Here is a 19,497-nt window from a genome sequence, read left to right as displayed (position 1 = left end):
TGAAACAAGGAGGAAGTTATTTTCAGATCAAATCCCGGCCCGGCTCCATATTTCACACAGTGCTATAAATACTGCTCTGTATTTAGACCCTGGCTCTCACAGAACCTGTGTGCACACTCAGCAAACTGGAGAATACTAGTCCTTACGGAGGAGAGAGGAGGAGAGAGGAGAAGAGGAGTGAGGAGGGGAGAGGAGAGGAAAGGAAAGGAGGGGAGAGAGACTCATAAGTCTTAATGAGGTAGTAGTGGGAACCATAAACCTTTAGAGATATCTTAAAGGAGGGGATCAGCATTATGGCGCTATTCAGGTTTTATAGACACACTCTAATGACAGGCAGTTCTCTAAAATACCCCTCCCTTTCTCTCTCTATTTATCTCTCTCTCCCTCTCTACATATCTCCATATACTTTCTTACTAAATCATATATCCATCTCAACTCTCTCCATCCCCACGTCCATCTCACTCATTTTTATTTGTGTTCCTTCTCTCTATCACTCCTCTCTCCTTCCTTCCCCGGAGAGCTATTAATCTCTCGACTTGACAGACTCGAGTCCCATTCCATCCCTCTCAATCTTCATTCCCTTTTTACCCATCCTCTCTCTCCCTCTCTCTCTCTTCTCTCTCTCTCTCTCTCTCTCTCTCTCTCTCTCTCTCTCTCTCTCTCTCTCTCTCTCTCTCTCTCTCTCTCTCTCTCTCTCTCTCTCTCTCTCTCTCTCTCTCTCTCTCTCTCTCTCTCTCTCTCTCTCTCTCGTCTCTCTCTCTCTCTCTCTCTCTCTGTCGTCTCTACCTCCTCATCTTTTATCATCGTCATCCCCCTTCTTCCTGCTCACTCTCTCCTTCTTTCTTTGTTTCTCATTTTCATCAACCTCCCTTGGTTTACTCTCACTCACTCTTTTCTTAGTCTTTCCCTCTTTCTTTCTTTCTTTCTTTCTTTCTTTCTTTCTTTCTTTCTTTCTTTCTTTCTTCTCTTCTCTCGCTTTCTCCTACCCCTCACTCTCTTCCCCTCTCCTTCTCACAGTCTCTCCCCCCTCTCGCTCCCCTTCCCCCTCTCTCCCCCTCTCTCCCGGTCTCATCTGGTAGTGAGTGTCCAGAGCTAACAGAGCAGTCTGTGGTGCTTGGCAGAGCTGGCCTCGGTTTCATCACAGCCCCACAGCTGGCTCCAGAGCTCCAGGGCTCCAGGGCACTGGGCTGTGTAAACACCCAGCCTCCTCACACCATCCTGGGCATGCTCCTCCACCACCAGTCCCTCTTCCTGGCTCCAGCATGGTTCCATCCCCCCAGCACAGCAGCATCACCTGCTAGTCCACAGCTGTCCGAGCACACACACAGCTGCTGCCCATGCACACACACACACACACACACACACACACACACATGAAGCACGTAAACATGAACACACATGCATGGAGATACACAGGCTAGCATCCAAGCAAACACACACACACACACAGCTGCAGGTCAAACACACACAGCTGGCAGACACATGTGTACTGACTCCAGATGGAGGGTAAGAGCAGAGGAAAGAGAGAGGGAGGAGAGAGGAGAGGGGGAGAGAGGGAGGAGAGCAGGGAGAGAGAGAACTTTTAGTTTTGGTCGAGGATGGAAGTATCTATCTCTGAAGCCAGCGACCCTGGGAAGCCCTCTCCCTCACAGAACCACACCTCAGAGTGAGGGACTCGATTGGGCGTTTCTGACATTTGGCTAATCCAATCCCGACAAGTGAATCGGTTTACTGATTCTAAGCTCCATCTGCTGTCGCCTCGGTTACTGTCACAACCGCACAACGACACAGTGACACAACGACACAGTGACACAACGCCTGGCATCTACCCCCTACTGTGCATTCGCATGCTGATGAAATTCGGGTCGATTCAAACCGTATTTTCCAGATAGGCGCACACAGTGACGATGCGCAGCAGTGACAAGCCTTCTTGTGACTCTCTGAACCTGAGTCTGTCTCTCTGAACCTGAGTGTGTCTCTCTGAACTTGAGTCTATCTCTCTCAACACTCAACACTATTCTCGTCTTGAAACAGGAAAATGCATGTGCTGTGATATCACGAGCAGAGAGAGAAGGAAAGATGGAGACAGAGAGAGAGAAGGAAAGATGGAGACAGAGAGAGAGAGAAGTAAAGATGGAGACAAAGAGAGAGAGAAGGAAAGATGGAGACAGAGAGAGCAAGAGAGAGAGAAGAAAGAGAGTAGCAATAATGTGAGTTTCTTCCAGCCATTTCCATAACCAAACTGTGTTCCTGAGCAGCCGCTGAATGGAGAGGAGCACAGGCAGATGATGTGAGTCTGAGAGGGGCGGAGCTTCTGCTGTTCCTCTGCGCTCGGTTCTGATCATCCTCACAGAACATTCCACACTAACAACCCTGTCTGCTCTCTGTCACCAGGACCTGTAATAGGTCTCTCTCTCTCTCTCTCTCTCTCTCTCTCTCCTCTCTCTCTACTTCTCTCTTTCTCTCCTTTTCTTCCTCTCCCCTCTCCCCCACCACTCTCATTAGAAGAATTTCCTACAGAGTTTCTTTGCCGGTATCTGTGTGTGTGTGTGTGTGTACGTGTGTGTGTGTATATTTTTGTGTACATGTGTGTTTGTGTGTGTGCTTAACACACTATAACTTGTGTTGTTAGCAGTCCAGACCAGCCTGGCTGATTATCTGGCAACCCTGGTCTCGCTCGCCCTGATCCCCGCATTCATTAGCAGACCTGGGACACTTCATATTATGGGGTGTATGGTTGCCGAGGAGCCGGCTGTATAGTTACGGGCCAGTTATATAAGGATTACAGAGAAAACTAGGAGGAGAGAATAGAGGGTTGGTCAGTGATGTCGCAAACCTAATTAAATATCTTCATCCGAGGTTTGATTGAGTCTCACAAGGGTTAAAGCTTTCTCTCCTTCCTCTCTCCCTCTCTACCCCCCACCATCTCCCTCCTCTCCTCCTCTCCCTCCTCTCCCTCTCCCTCCTCTCCCTCCTCTCCCTCCCCCTCCCTCCTCTCCCCCTCCCTCCTCTCCTTCTCTCCTCCTCCCTCCTCCCCTCCTCTCCCTCTCCCTCCTCCCTCCTCTCCCCCTCTCCTCCTCCCTCCTCCTTCCTTGTCTCCCTCCTCTCCCTCTCCCCCTCTCCCTCTCCCCCTCTCCCTCCTCCCCCCTCTCCCTCCTCCCTCCTCCCTCCTCCTCCCTCCTCTCCTCCTCTCCCGCTCTCCCCCTCTCCCCTCTCCCCCTCTCCCCCTCTCCCCCTCTCCCGCTCTCCCCCTCTCCCCCTCTCCCCCTCTCCCCCTCTCCTCCTCTCCCCCTCCTTCAGGGGTCTCACAGTGTCAGGACAGCAGGGGTCTGAGGTCGATAAGAACATTATTAGAACCATTCCATGCTGGGCCAAGCCAGGCCACGCGTCAGACACACCAGTCGATACCCACCCCCCCTGCCGCCCCCTGCTGCCCCCGGACACGGATGTCACTGCCACCTCTGCTCTCCTCCTCTCTCCCTATCCCTCTCTCTCTCTCTCTCTCTCTCCCTCTCTCTCTATCTCCCTCTCTCCTCTCCTCTCCTCTCTCTCTCTCTCTCTCTCTCTCTCTCTCTCCATCCCTACATCAGCCTCTGCATCCTTACCTCACTCCTCCTGCCCTCCCTCACTCCCCTCCCTCACTTCCTCTACCCTCTCCTCCTTTCTTCCCTCTCATACCGATCCATAGCTTCCTTCTCCTGTCTGTAACACACACACACACACCAACACACACACATCAACACACACACACACCAACACACACACACAAAGAAACACACACACACCAAAACACACACCTGGTTATGATAACCAGGTCTGGGTTAGGGTTAGGGTTATAACCAGGTCTGGGTTAGGGTTAGGGTTATAACCAGGTTAGGGTTAGGGTTAGGGTTAGGGTTATAACCAGGTCTGGGTTAGGGTTAGGGTTATAACCAGGTCTGGGTTAGGGTTAGGGTTATAACCAGGTCTGGGTTAGGGTTAGGGTTATAACCAGGTCTGGGTTAGGGTTAGGGTTATAACCAGGTCTGGGTTAGGGTTAGGGTTATAACCAGGTCTGGGTTAGGGTTAGGGTTATAACCAGGTCTGGGTTAGGGTTATAACCAGGTCTGGGTTAGGGTTAGGGTTATAACCAGGTCTGGGTTAGGGTTATAACCAGGTCTGGGTTAGGGTTAGGGTTATAACCAGGTCTGGGTTAGGGTTATAACCAGGTCTGGGTTAGGGTTAGGGTTATAACCAGGTTAGGGTTAGGGTTATAACCAGGTTAGGGTTAGGGTTATAACCAGGTCTGGGTTAGGGTTATAACCAGGTCTGGGTTAGGGTTATAACCAGGTCTGGGTTAGGGTTATAACCAGGTCTGGGTTAGGGTTAGGGTTATAACCAGGTTAGGGTTAGGGTTATAACCAGGTCTGGGTTAGGGTTATAACCAGGTCTGGGTTAGGGTTAGGGTTATAACCAGGTTAGGGTTAGGGTTAGGGTTATAACCAGGTCTGGGTTAGGGTTATAACCAGGTCTGGGTTAGGGTTATAACCAGGTCTGGGTTAGGGTTATAACCAGGTCTGGGTTAGGGTTAGGGTTATAACCAGGTTAGGGTTAGGGTTAGGGTTATAACCAGGTCTGGGTTAGGGTTATAACCAGGTCTGGGTTAGGGTTATAACCAGGTCTGGGTTAGGGTTATAACCAGGTCTGGGTTAGGGTTAGGGTTATAACCAGGTCTGGGTTAGGGTTATAACCAGGTCTGGGTTAGGGTTATAACCAGGTCTGGGTTAGGGTTATAACCAGGTCTGGGTTAGGGTTATAACCAGGTCTGGGTTAGGGTTATAACCAGGTCTGGGTTAGGGTTAGGGTTATAACCAGGTCTGGGTTAGGGTTATAACCAGGTCTGGGTTAGGGTTAGGGTTATAACCAGGTCTGGGTTAGGGTTATAACCAGGTCTGGGTTAGGGTTATAACCAGGTCTGGGTTAGGGTTATAACCAGGTCTGGGTTAGGGTTATAACCAGGTTAGGGTTAGGGTTAGGGTTATAACCAGGTCTGGGTTAGGGTTATAACCAGGTCTGGGTTAGGGTTATAACCAGGTCTGGGTTAGGGTTATAACCAGGTCTGGGTTAGGGTTAGGGTTATAACCAGGTTAGGGTTAGGGTTAGGGTTATAACCAGGTCTGGGTTAGGGTTATAACCAGGTCTGGGTTAGGGTTATAACCAGGTCTGGGTTAGGGTTATAACCAGGTCTGGGTTAGGGTTATAACCAGGTCTGGGTTAGGGTTAGGGTTATAACCAGGTCTGGGTTAGGGTTATAACCAGGTCTGGGTTAGGGTTATAACCAGGTCTGGGTTAGGGTTATAACCAGGTCTGGGTTAGGGTTATAACCAGGTCTGGGTTAGGGTTATAACCAGGTCTGGGTTAGGGTTAGGGTTATAACCAGGTCTGGGTTAGGGTTATAACCAGGTCTGGGTTAGGGTTAGGGTTATAACCAGGTCTGGGTTAGGGTTATAACCAGGTCTGGGTTAGGGTTATAACCAGGTCTGGGTTAGGGTTATAACCAGGTCTGGGTTAGGGTTATAACCAGGTCTGGGTTAGGGTTATAACCAGGTCTGGGTTAGGGTTATAACCAGGTCTGGGTTAGGGTTATAACCAGGTCTGGGTTAGGGTTATAACCAGGTCTGGGTTAGGGTTAGGGTTATAACCAGGTCTGGGTTAGGGTTATAACCAGGTCTGGGTTAGGGTTATAACCAGGTCTGGGTTAGGGTTATAACCAGGTCTGGGTTAGGGTTATAACCAGGTTAGGGTTAGGGTTAGGGTTATAACCAGGTCTGGGTTAGGGTTATAACCAGGTCTGGGTTAGGGTTATAACCAGGTCTGGGTTAGGGTTATAACCAGGTCTGGGTTAGGGTTATAACCAGGTCTGGGTTAGGGTTATAACCAGGTCTGGGTTAGGGTTAGGGTTATAACCAGGTTAGGGTTAGGGTTAGGGTTATAACCAGGTCTGGGTTAGGGTTATAACCAGGTCTGGGTTAGGGTTATAACCAGGTCTGGGTTAGGGTTATAACCAGGTCTGGGTTAGGGTTATAACCAGGTCTGGGTTAGGGTTATAACCAGGTCTGGGTTAGGGTTATAACCAGGTCTGGGTTAGGGTTATAACCAGGTCTGGGTTAGGGTTATAACCAGGTCTGGGTTAGGGTTATAACCAGGTCTGGGTTAGGGTTATAACCAGGTCTGGGTTAGGGTTATAACCAGGTCTGGGTTAGGGTTATAACCAGGTCTGGGTTAGGGTTATAACCAGGTCTGGGTTAGGGTTATAACCAGGTCTGGGTTAGGGTTATAACCAGGTCTGGGTTAGGGTTATAACCAGGTCTGGGTTAGGGTTATAACCAGGTCTGGGTTAAGGATCACACTCCAGTTGCCAATCTATCTTTCTTTCCTTCTTTCTGTTCAGTCTCTCCCCCCTCTCTCCCCTTCTTTCTGTTCAGTCTCTCCCCCCCTCTCTCCCCTTCTTTCTGTGCTTCTTTTCCGGTCTCTCCCCCCCCCCCTCTCCCCCCTTCTTTCGTTCAGCCTCTCTGCACAGAGAGAGAGGTGATTAAATCAATGTAACTGTCGGTCGATAGGCGTGTGTTTAGCAAGCCTGCTAATCATCATACGCTAATTGAATAGATAACGACACAATCGAAGAACTGTGAAGGGACAAATCTTTTTTTTTTTTCTTCACATCGGCTGTCATCTCCAGAAATAACAGTACTTCACCTTGACTAGGCCGGGCGGATAGCGCCATACACCACACAGTCCTCACCTTATCTGAGTACAGGAGTGTGCCGTCAACAATAAAAGCTTTTTCCAATGTCCAAAACCTGAAGAGACTTGTGAAAACATCTTGGAAAAGCATCAAGGGTTGTAGGTGGACCAGGCACAGACAAAGTTCCATCTAAAACCCTTTTCACAAAGAACAGGTTCTACCGTGACAAGATAATAGTTCTTCTGGTCCGTCGAACAGAGAGAGTGACTCATCAAATCGAACTACCGGTGTCAAGATACACAAAAGCTCCAGTCCAAACCTGGGTTTGTTGGATTGTGATTTTCTGCTTCCTTTCCCAGCCTTCATCTCTGTGTACGACAGATATCATTTTACTGATCTATATGGGAAAAGATTTCCTGGCCAAGGGCAAACATCTCTCCAAATTAGATTCCGCCCAATCCCAGAATGCCACAGGCTGTTTCATAACCTCTACATTCTGCGAGGTCGTTTCTATTATCTACAGACAGGACTCGCTCCATTCATCTGTGTGTGTGTGTACCCTGTGTGTACCCTGTGTGTGCTGTGTGTGTGCTGTGTAAGTACAGTGTATGTGTTGTGTGTGTGTGCGCGTCTCATGACAGGCACTGCGTTTCATCCAGTCAGACTCCAACATGTGGAAGGCCTTGCAGGACACCACCAGTCGCACACAGAGAGATGTGACGAGAAGCCACCTCCTCCCTCTGAACGTCACCAGAGGAAAACGAGGACGTTTAAACGCCGTGTCGGTGTCTGTGATGTATCACGCACACACACCACCGTCCCTCTGCTGAAGTGAGCAGCCAAACGCATCGTTCAAACCTCCGACGACCTCTTTGGTGTTTGGAGGATTACAAAGGAGAGCAGAGACTGTGAAGAGACCAAGAAACCCTGAAGAATATTAAAACACCACACTCTCTCGCTCTCTCTCTTTTTTCTCGCTCTCCTCCCTCCATTCCGTCACCTCCCGCTCGCGATTGGTCCGTCTGACTGTGAGAACACTGATTGGTTGATTAGAGCCTTTTAACGTGCGTGGCGGTGGGAGGGAAGCTAGCAGCAGGCACTGGCGTCACGGGGAGTTTCATTAACGGAGCTTGAAGGAGAAGCAGCGGGGAGATATTACAGCTCTCTCACATCTCCCTCCTCACCAGGGACAGGGAGCAGGATGCGGCAGGAGGGAGCAGGAGGGGGCAGGGGGGAGCAGGAGGGAGCAGGAGGGAGCAGGAGGAAGCCGGAGGGAGCAGGAGGGAGCAGGAGGCGGCAGGAGGGAGCAGGAGGGGGCAGGGGGGAGCAGGAGGGGGCAGGAGGGGGCAGGAGGGGGCAGGAGGGAGCAGGGGGGAGCAGGAGGGAGCAGGAGGGAGCAGGAGAGAGCAGGAGAGAGCAGGAGGAAGCAGGAGGAAGCAGGAGGGAGCAGGAGGGAGCAGGAGGCGGCAGGAGGGAGCAGGAGGGAGGGAGGGAGGAAGCAGGAGGGAGCAGGAGGGAGCAGGAGGGAGCAGGAGGAAGCAGGAGGGAGGGAATACATGAGAGAAAAGAGAGAGGGAGAGGATGAAGAAGAAGGGAAGGAGGGAGAGAGAGGGTGTCCCAGATCTCTACCTCGTCAGGTGTCTGTCAGATCTGCATTAGAACAACTTCAGTTGCAACCCCTCCCCCTCCCCCACACACACACAAACACAAACAAACACACACACATACAGACACACCCACACAGACACACAGACACACACACAGACACACAGACATACACACCTTCCCTTAGCAGTTACATTATGCTCCATTAGCCGCCATCTTGAACTAAATAATGCCCCTTACTTCATTCCCCCTCCCCATCACCACCCTGCCCCCCTCCTCCTCCCCATCACCACCCTGCCCCCCTCCTCCTCCCCATCACCACCCTGCCCCCCTCCTCCTCCCCATCACCACCCTGCCCCCCTCCTCCTCCCCCCGGTACAGGTATATTTTACCGGGCCCCCTCAACCCCCCTACCGGCACCACAACGTTTACCGGCAGTTAGAGGCGATGAATAAGCCAGCTAACTGGCCAGGAGGAAGGAGGGATTCATTATACGTGCCTGTTTTATGAAGCTCTAGAAGTCATCAATATGGTGGAGAGGTGGTGTCACGCCTGTGTGTGTGGGTGTGGGTGTGTGTGTGTCTTACTTTAGCCAGCAGTGGCAGGGTAAGTCGTTCAGTCAGAGACTTAAACACAGCAGTGTGTTGCTTCTTGTAGACCTCCTCTGTCTTCTCCTCCACCTGCTCTCTCACACACACACACACACACACAGACACGCACACACACGCATCATTTAACACCAAAAAATCCCATTAACAGTCTAAAGGATGGTATCTGAGATTTTTCTCTCAAACTCCCTCCCTATTGTCTCTCTCCCTATCTTTTAATCTTTCTCACATTCATCTCACATACACACAGACATACACACACACCCCTCCACCTCCACACACACACACACCTCCACACACACACACACACACACACCTCCACACCCCTCCACCCCCTCACACACACAGTTCCTGTGTGCTGACCTTACCTTGTACTGGCCAGGCCCAGGCTGGTCCTCGTGCCTGATGTGGAAGAGGGGACTGCGTTGTGCCACAGAGCCGAAGGCTCCCTTCCTGCTGCTGTCCAGGCAGGCCCTGCGGAGGCTGTCCCGGGCCAGACCGTACGCAAACACGTTATACGATCCTGGGCCTGGAGACGTCAAAGCCTGTCAGCCTAAACACTGGTTAGGGTTAGCCCCTCCCCCCTCCCTCCCCCCTCCCTCCCTCCCCCCCTCCCTCCCTCCCCCCTCCCTCCTCCCTGTGTGCTGACCAGGTGAGTCGTCTCTGCGGTTGCCGGGGGAGAAGCGTACGGCGGTGAGACCGAAGGGGCTCTTCTTCATCCCTGTGGTCTTCCTCAGCAGCTCCAGGGCGCTGCGCGGGTCGTCGTACACTCCCACAGGGGGCGCCCTCTCTTTCACCGGGCTGAACCTCTGGGGACAAGAGGGTCAGGGGTCAGGGGTCAGGGGTCAGGGTTACAATCTGAGTTAGGTCTAGGCTAAGGTTTGAGGTTGTGCTAAGGTTCAGGTTAGTATGGTCTGTACATGACATGGGATAGGACAGTACAGAGAAACGTTCCTGTCGCAAACAACAAACTCTTCACAGTCAGTCAGGATAGCTGCTAATGACACCACTTCCTGTCCCTGGCTGACGCAGGGACACCCAGCCCGAGTGAGGCTTTGACCAGCCAGAGTGAGGCTTTGACCAGCCAGACTGAGGCTTTGACCAGCCAGAGTGAGGCTTTGACCAGCCAGAGTGAGGCTCTGACCAGCCAGAGTGAGGCTCTGACCAGCCAGACTGAGGCTTTGACCAGCCAGAGTGAGGCTTTGACCAGCCAGAGTGAGGCTCTGACCAGCCAGAGTGAGGCTTTGACCAGCCAGAGTGAGGCTCTGACCAGCCAGAGTGAGGCTTTGACCAGCCAGACTGAGGCTTTGACCAGCCAGAGTGAGGCTTTGACCAGCCAGAGTGAGGCTCTGACCAGCCAGAGTGAGGCTCTGACCAGCCAGAGTGAGGCTTTGACCAGCTGGAGGTGAGGTCAAGCCCTGAAGCACATCCAGGATGGGTGTTTGGAGACACGTCAGTGGATACGAGGGTCAGACCCAGGGTGTGTGCACTCCCTGCATCTCTCTCTCAGACACACACACACACCCTCTCTGTAGGCTACCGGCTGCATTAAGTCTCAATGAGAAATACAACATAGCGAGAGAACCCTGGAGAACACAGGGTCTTCACACACTTCAAGGACAAGCATCTCCTTCAGCTCACACACACACACACACACAGGGGCACGCGCACACGCACATTAACAAAAGTCAAGGTTCGAGCTGTCCGTAAGAAAGTATTTTTTCCTCTCTCCCATACCCCGACAATCGATTTTGTAAGTTCCATTTGTATACAACGGCAGATGGTTAGAAGGGGATGAATGATGTAGAGTCTAGTAGTGTGTGCTTGTATTAGTAATGCCTTGCTGAATTATAGAGCTGTAACAGGGGGCTGAGGGGGGGGGGCAAGATGTATTAAAGTGGTGTTTTCTACTTTAACTCATGTTGGACAGACTGAAGGGGAGGGGAGGGGAGGGGAGGGGAGGGGAGGGGAGGGGAGGGGAGGGGAGGGGAGGGGAGGGGAGGGGAGGGGAGGGGAGGGGAGGGGAGGGGAGGGGAGGGGAGGGGAGGGGGAGATTCCAGTTGCACCTCCCCTCCAGAGTGTCTTGGAGAGTCAGATGGGTGATCCTCAAAGAGAGTTGCTACACACACACATACACACACACATACACACACACATACACACACACATACACACACACAGACTTCACAGGGTCGCTCAGCGTGGGTCCAGAGAAACCAGGTCAAAACCCGACGTGACACACACACACACACACACATACACACACACTATATCTCCGGTCCCTGAAGAGACACATCCGCCAATCCCGACCTCGCCCTGTGAGATACCTTCGCTCTGTGTGTGTGTGTGTGCTCGCACCTGTTTCTGAGTATGTGTGTGCGTTCATATGAACGTGTGTGTGTGCGCCTGTGTACGGGGAGTAGTTGTGTGCTTGTACAGCCTGTGTGTGTATTTTAATGGAGGCAGATTACTTTTAATAAAGACATCTGTGAGATGTCTCAGAAGTTCTCAGCATGGGGCTGCGGAGGAAGTGAGGTCCTCTCTGATGATGATGTAACACAACGCTCTCCTTCAGAAACTCACCACGCATCAATTAAACACACGGCAGTTCTGTCTGTCTGCATTAAGACTCTGAAAACCTGGAGCGGGTTTGGAACAGGACTCAGGCAGGCGTTGAACCCAGGAACCCTCCCCAGGAACCCTCCCCAGGAACCCTCCCCAGGAACATCATGAAGGCTCTAGGAGTTAGAAGGATCACTGGAGAACTTTGCCTATCTTCTAGAACACGATTTGTTTGTCTCAACTCAGTCATACTGAGTGTGAATTGTCCTTCAAGTAAAACACGAGAGAATGATCTCCAGATGTCCTGCAGATCAGCTCCACCCCAGCATCTGCTTACCTGTGTGTGTGTGTGTGTGTGTGTGTGTGTGTGTGTGTGTGTGTGTGTGTGTACCTGGGCCTGGGAGAGGAAGGGCGGGCCGGAGGTAGTGTAGGGGCTGGAGGTCTTCTCAAACTGGCTCTTGATGTGGTACTGGCCTGGCCCTGGGACCCCCTGCAGAGAGGAGACACCTCGAACATCAGGAGAGAGCTCTCCTCACAGACAGGAAGTCAACTCTCTCTCTCTCTCTTTCTCTCTCCCTTTCTCTCTGTCTCTCACCCACTTGGTCTCTCTAAACCCAGACACACACACCCATACACACACAACAGCGAGGCCAGCCAAGTCTCAGAGGTGAGAGGAGCGAGGGAGGAAGGAAGATGAAGACTATCATGAAGATGAACGGCTGCTGCAGAAACAGATGGAGACAGAGGGAGGGAGGGAGGGAGGGAGGGAGGGAGGGAGGGAGGGAGGGAGGGAGGGAGGGAGGGAGGGAGGGAGGGAGGGAGGGAGGGAGGGAGGGAGGGAGGGAGGGAGGGAGGGAGGGAGGGAGGGAGGGAGGGAGGGAGGGAGGGAGGGAGGGAGGGAGGGAGGGGTAAAACTACCTACTGTAGTTAATTATGACCCTACAGGCTGGGCCAGGAAGTGGAAGTACATTATTTTTTGTTTGTTTCTGTCTTCTCCTCCTCCACCTTCTTCCCCCTCTTCCTCCCTCTCCTCCTCTCCCTCCTCCCTCTCCCCCTCCTCCCCCTCTTCCTCCCTCTCCTCCTCTCCCTCTGTGTGTGTCTCTGGTACAGCTCCAGTCTCTATACGACAAGCTGCATGCTGTAGACTCTACGTACAGTATGGCTGCTTGATGTATGGACCATTACTGTCAATGAGACTGATGGTGTGGAGGCTTAACACACACACACACACACAGAGAATGGTGGACACAATAACACTTAGCAATAAAAGCACACACACACACACTCACAGGCGGCACCTGGACCTTTATGCACTGGTGTAAAACACACTCGTTGCGCGTTTTCTCACACACCACACACCTAAACACACCCACACACAACCACACACACACAACCCCACACACACAACCCCACACACACACAACCCCACACACACAACCCCACACACACAACCCCACACACACAACCCCACACACACAACCCCACACACACAACCCCACACACACATGGGAAAGTCATTAGGAGCGTTGAGGGATGGCTGTGTCTGGTGTCCTGTCTGGGTTAGGCCACTTCTGGTTCTGTTTATAACCCAACTTAGAGGCCAGACCAAGGTTGTCATTACCTACATTACACCGTACACACACTGCCTAAACACACACACACACACACACACACAGATACACACACATACTGTACACACACACACTCTCTGTCTCTGCCATCCCTCCATGCCTAGTTTCCATTCCCCTCTGCCAACACAACCTTCCTCTCTCCCTGCTCTCAACAGCAGTCCTATTGTGCCAGGGCTACTTTGACCCTGACAAGCTGCAGTCCTCTGTCCTGTCCTGCAGGGGGCAGACGCACAGTGGAGCAACAACACAGTCTCTTTTTTCTACTCCCTTCCTCATAATTCCACTCTCCCCCTCCTCCCTCATCTTCCCAATTCCTTCCACTCCCTTCTTTTCCTCCCTCTCCTCCTCCTCCCCTCCCTCTCCTCCCCCTCCGCTCCCTCTCCTCCTCCCCTCTCCTCCCCCTCCCTTCTTTTCCTCCCTCTCCTCCTCCTCCCCTCCCTCTCCTCCCCCTCCGCTCCCTCTCCTCCTCCCCTCTCCTCCCCCTCCCCTCCCTCTCCTCCCCCTCCGCTCCCTCTCCTCCTCCCCTCTCCTCCCCTTCCCCTCCCTCTCCTCCACCTCCCCTCTCCTCCCGCTCCCTCTCCTCCTCCTCCCCTCCCTCTCCTCCCCCTCCCCTCCCTCTCCTCCTCCTCCCCTCCCTCTCCTCCCCTCCCCTTCCCCTCCCTCTCCTCCCCTCCCCTCCCCTCCCCTCCCCTCCCCTCCCCTCCCCTCCCCTCCCCTCCCCTCCCCCTCCCCCTCCTCCCCTCCCTCTCCTCCCCGTCCCCTCCCTCTCCTCCTCCTCCCCTCCCTCTCCTCTTCCTCCCCTCCCTCTCCTCCTCCTCCCCTCCCTCTCCTCCCCGTCCCCTCCCTCTCCTCCTCCTCCCTTTCCTCTCCTCTTCCTCCCCTCCCTCTCCTCCTCCTCCCCTCCCTCTCCTCCCCGTCCCCTCCCTCTCCTCCTCCTCCCCTCCCTCTCCTCTTCCTCCCCTCCCTCTCCTCCTCCTCCCCTCCCTCTCCTCTTCCTCCCCTCCCTCTCCTCTTCCTCCCCTCCCTCTCCTCCTCCTCCCCTCCTCCACGGCAGAGTGGACATACTGACCAAAGATGGGTGTGTTCTGCTGGGGGGAGTAAAGTTAGTGTAGCATGTCCTCTGAGGGGAGTCCATATGTGTGTGTGTGTGTGTGTGTATCAGGCCTCAAGCTAATGATGACGGATGGCAGTCCTGTCCACGATAGGTGGATTCACAGCAGGGGACAAAACCGCACACTAACACACACACACTCCACACATACAGTTCACACACACACTAACACACACACACTCCACACACACTCCACACACACTAACACACACACACTAACACACACATTAACACACACATCCTGGGACACCCAAGTCAGGCTGACTGGCCATATGCTCTTCTTCCAGGCTCAAAGGACTCTGACTCTTCTATGAGAAGCGATTATGGCACCTTCCAGATCATATGTTACACTTTACTGCCCTCTTATGGTTGACCCCGGAACTAATACAGAGAGAGAGAGAGAGAGAGAGAGAGAGATAGGGAGAGAGAGAGAGACAAAAATAGAGAGAGAGAGACAGAGAGAGACAGAGAGACAGAGACAGAGACAGAGACAGAGACAGACAGACAGAGACAGAGACAGAGACAGAGACAGAGACAGACAGAGACAAACAGACAGACAGACAGAGACAGACAGACAGACAGCACCCACCCTCTTCTCCTCCTGCAGGGGCAGGATGTCGTGGTAGCGAGGGATCACTAGCTCCGCCCGCCTGTGCTGCTCCCTCCTCATGTTTACGTGCTCGTACTCCACCGTGGTCTCCCTGGGAGACGGGCCAGACAGGAAGTGCGAGTCAGCAGGTCAGTGGGGGGGCTCCGCCCCGCTTTACGGACAGTTCCGGAGAGCTCTACCTTCCACTCCTGTCAGTTACCTACACACTGTGTGTGTGTGTGTGTGTGTGTGTGTGTGTGTGTGTGTCTGTGTGTGTGGGTCCAATTGAGCAGAGTGGGGGGAGTGATGGTTGGAGGAAGAGGGGGCCCTCCCTTCTATTGAGCTGTTGTTCCTTCTCAGATAACTCCTCTGGGAACATGCCCACCCTCTTCAGAAGTGCTTACTGGATCCCAGCTCAGCCTCCCCCAGTAGCACCGTCAGCACAAAGTCATCACATAAACCATGTCAACCAGCTCACATGCTCTAATGGCCCCAAGTGTGTGTGTGTGTGTGTGTGTGTGAGAGAGAGAGAGAGAGAGAGAGAGAGAGAGAGAGAGAGAGAGAGACGTACTTCTCGGGTTCATAGTCTCCTGGTCCTGGTCCTTGCAGGACCCTCATCTCCATCCTCTTTCCCGTCATGCGGCCAAAATGGACGCCTTTGTAGCGCTGCGAGGTGCAGTGGTCTGTCTGAGGAGGGAGGGAGGGAGGGAGGGAGGGAGGGAGGGAGGGAGGGAGGGAGGGAGGGAGGGAGGGAGAGAGAGAGAGAGAGAGAGAGAGAGAGAGAGAGAGAGAGAGAGAGAGAGAGAGAGAGAGAAGGAGGAGGGGGGAGAGTGAAGATCAGTCAGTGGAAATACAGGTGAACAGACAGGAGGTAGGAAGATGACACAGCAGGACAGACATGAGAAAGAGAGAAAGAAAGAGAGAAAGAGAGAAAGAAAGAGAGAAAGAAAGAGAGAAAGAAAGAGAGAAAGAAAGAGAGAAAGAAAGAGAGAAAGAAAGAGAGAAAGAAAGAGAGAAAGAGAGAAAGGTGAAAGTCTCCCTGTCACGTCTCATTGTTAGCCAGGTTCTCTAATGACCAGCATTAGGGAGATTTTCCCTAAATGTCACAAGATGCCAGATTTCAGCTGACATGACATATCTCATCCAATCTAGTATTTACAACGTCTGTAACTGCCTGGCATTTGGGCACAGGGGCCTTTAGCCTAACGAACGTGACATGAAGGGAGAGAAGGGGAGGTGGTTTTATGTGTGACCACACCATCAGCATGTCTGAGTGGGACCACCTTGAATCTGGTCACAAGCTGTTGTGTGTCTCTCTAAGAGCACTTTCCAGGGTGGAAGTCTAGAGACTGGCAATAGTGAAATTATTTGATTAAAAAAATACTAGTGGTAATTATGTGCCAGTGTATTTGGGCATTCAACACTACTCGACAATATGTGCTATGTACTTCACACCATGCTGAAAGTTATTCTGTATCACAGTCAAAAACATTTTTATTTTTTTTTGTATTAAATTCTAAGCCTGGCATCAACAACAAAGCCTTTATTTGAACTACTAAACTACATTTTAAGATTGACATTGAGCAGAAGTTGATACAAAGACTCATTTCAAACTAAGACTGTTTATTCATTGTGGTCTGATTAAAGGTCAGTGGAGGTCTTTATCAGCAATTCAGCAGCTTTGAAATAAAGCCTTCAGACAGACAGCTACTTAACTCCATGACCCAATAAACTCTGAGGTAAAAATCCTTGTCAGAAGATATAAGACCCATATATACAGAGAGAGAGATGGAGGGAGGGAGACGAAGAAAGAAAAAAACTGCGAGAGCGAGAGCGGGAGAGAAAGCGAGAGGATGAGGGTGAGAGAAAGAGAGAATGAGAGAGGATGAGGGTGAGCGAAAGAGAGAAAGCGAGAGGATGAGGGTGAGAGAAAGAGAGAAAGCGAGAGGATGAGGGTGAGAGAAAGAGAGAAAGCGAGAGGATGGGGGTGAGAGAAAGAGAGAAAGCGAGAGGATGGGGGAAAAGGAGCAGGAAGAAAGGAAAGGATTGATGTCCTCGTGATGACCTTAAATCACTAAGCCCTCTGCAGCTCATGGGGGAGAGAGTGTGGACCCCCTCTCACTGCTCAAGGACTCTGTTGACTCCTCTGGTCATTAACAGATGAAAGATGACTTAATTGAAGCCCAGGCGGGCACACTCTGCATTATTCTAAGTGAATATCGTAATACAACTTGACGAATAATTACTAATGGGGCACTTTGTTGACATGGAAAATGGATGAGCAAGGTGCTTGGTGGCTTTTCGGTGGTGGAGCTGCAGTCATTAGCTATGGAAATAGATTCAGAGCAAATGAAGAGGGCCACTGGTGCATTAGATGCACTGCTGCTAATGGAGCCTGCTCTCACACGCGGTAGACACACACACACACATACAGTAGGGACACACACACACAGTAGGGACACACACACACAAGCATATGCACTTGCGCATATACACACACACTTGTGGTCAAATTACCATGCTCTGCGATAAATCAAAGTAACATAACAAATGTGCACGTTGTTAGTACATGCATGAGTATGTGTATGTGTACATGGGCTTGCATATGTGTATGTGTGTGTGTGTGTGTGTGTGTGTATGCGTGTGTGTGTGCCTCTCTCCCACCGCAGGTGTGTAGAAGGCAGGTCCTAGGGTGTGGTCCTGGGGCGGGGCAGGGTGTCTGCACAGCAGGCCCCGGCTGTTCTCCTCGTACCCAAGAGCCTGGCCGGGGGCAGGGATGGACGGGATGTCGGGCTGCACCACAAACTTCAGACGCTTACATACACCCTGGAGGATACACACACAGCACGATGACACACACAGCACGATGACACACACAGCACGATGACACACACAGCACGATGACACACACAGCACGATGACACACACAGCACGATGACACACACAGCACGATGACACACACAGCACGAGGAAATAGCACAGATGGAAAAAGTACACACATCCTTCACTCAAGTAGAAGTTTTCAACCTTTCGAAACTTTTTTTGAAATGGTTTTCCCAAAAAAAGGAGAGGGAAGAGGAGAACAGAGAAGCCAGAAACTGTGTAAAGCAGAGCAAAGTACAGTAGAGTCCTGTACTGTATGAATTATTATTATTATTTATTATTATAGTAGAGTCCCCATCAGGTACTCGTCAATGATGCAAACTCTTTTGCAAACGTTTTTTTCGAAAATATTTGTGAAACTTTATTTCAAAAATATTTCTGAGGAACTTTCAAAAACATTTTACAAATAAAAAAATTCACAAATATTTTTATATATATATAGATCTATATATATTTTTATATAGTATTTGTACTTGGTTACTTCTCATCTCTGGTAAATAAACGCCAGCATACAGACATACATTCAAAACAAAGTTATAAACCAATCAGGATGGGACAAAAATATTACCTCCCTTTGGCTCCTCCCCCCTGGCGGTACGCTCTCGGCCCGAGTGGGGTTTCTGCGGTGCGGTAGGACGTCGTAAGCACCGGGGCCTGGTACCTCCGACACTACCTCCTCAAAACGCCTGGAGCGGTTCTGAAGACTCTGACCACCTAGGACGTTGCCCTGGAAACCATTGAGTTCATAACTTGTGTGTGTGTGCAGGGGTGAATCTAGGTTCCCACTTTTGGGGGGGCTAAGGCCCTAGATAAAACCTATTATTTTTCCTGTGACCCAGCAAAACTAGGGGGGTCTGAGGGCGTGTTCCCCCAGAATACATTTTTGGAAATATCCTTATAAATAGTGTCCTCTAGTGGGTTTTAGGAAAATAAATTAACAAACATAGATTTAAAATATGAAAGAAAAAATAAACAAAAATTATTAAAATGTTTTGGGGGAGCTAATGAAACTTTTGGGGGGCTCCAGCCAGGGCATGTGTGTGTGTGTGTGTGTGTGTGTGTGTGTGTGTGTGTGTGTGTGTGTGTGTGTGTGTGTGTGTGTGTGTGTGTGTAGGCCAAACGTTTCATATAGGGTCTGACAAGATCAGATACTTACTTTGGGATGGGGGCTGTCATATTGTCCAGGTCCAGGCAATGATATTTCATTGTCGGACTTGGTGAATATGGACTCTCTGTTAGAGAGTGACAGGAATGGGGCATAGCAATCTGCAAAGCGATACCCAAGATTCCACATTAATTTGATTATCTATTTATAAGCAATCAGCTAGGATGCAATATGCCTATATTTTACCTCAATGGGTAAACGTGGACCGAGATGTAAGCTATTCCTCTGCGTAAATTCAGCATTCAGGATATCATGTTAATCTGATAGCCAAATGATCTTTCATAGCCTACCTGATTTTTTATGTCTCTGTTCATGCGCATCGTAGGATCCTGGACCCACTGCAGGTGACGTGCTACCTAACGGCAGGTAGATTACTCTAGGAGCGCGCCCATACATTTTAGCTCGAGAAACATATATGTGAAGCCACTAATTGTTCCTCGGCTACATACTTTAAAAAGAAACGGATTGGGTATAAATTCCTTCAGTCAAGAACTTTACGCTGCGCTCCGCTAATGTTTTTGTGCGCTGTTGCTTGGACACAAGCGACTGTGGAGTCGCGTTACATCCGTAGAATTAGAATTCAGAACGCAGGTATACGTTCTGGTCCTTGGATAAGCCA

General features: G+C 51.2%; 1 protein-coding gene across 2 annotated transcripts in view; it reads right to left on the bottom strand.

Annotated features, from left to right (window-relative positions):
• Positions 1-19,484, bottom strand: part of stpg2 (sperm-tail PG-rich repeat containing 2) — a 27,617-nt gene extending 8,133 nt beyond the window's left edge. The window contains exons 1-10 of one of the 2 annotated variants that reach the window (XM_084690498.1): positions 19,169-19,484; positions 18,870-18,979; positions 18,282-18,440; positions 17,495-17,656; positions 15,402-15,517; positions 14,831-14,942; positions 11,891-11,989; positions 9,587-9,746; positions 9,306-9,466; positions 8,917-9,012 (exon numbers count right to left, since the gene is read on the bottom strand). In XM_084690498.1, the coding sequence (XP_084546624.1) occupies positions 8,917-9,012; positions 9,306-9,466; positions 9,587-9,746; positions 11,891-11,989; positions 14,831-14,942; positions 15,402-15,517; positions 17,495-17,656; positions 18,282-18,440; positions 18,870-18,979; positions 19,169-19,274 (1,281 nt within the window). In that variant the 5' untranslated portion in view covers positions 19,275-19,484. The remainder of the gene's footprint in view (positions 1-8,916; positions 9,013-9,305; positions 9,467-9,586; positions 9,747-11,890; positions 11,990-14,830; positions 14,943-15,401; positions 15,518-17,494; positions 17,657-18,281; positions 18,441-18,869; positions 18,980-19,168) is intronic. The other variant, XM_084690499.1, reaches the window with a different exon arrangement.
• Positions 19,485-19,497: the final 13 nt, after the last annotated feature.

Source organism: Hypomesus nipponensis, chromosome 24, assembly GCF_054491055.1.
Source record: "Hypomesus nipponensis isolate SF chromosome 24, ASM5449105v1, whole genome shotgun sequence".
NCBI lineage: Eukaryota > Metazoa > Chordata > Actinopteri > Osmeriformes > Osmeridae > Hypomesus > Hypomesus nipponensis.
This window is presented reverse-complemented; position numbering and strand designations above follow the sequence as displayed.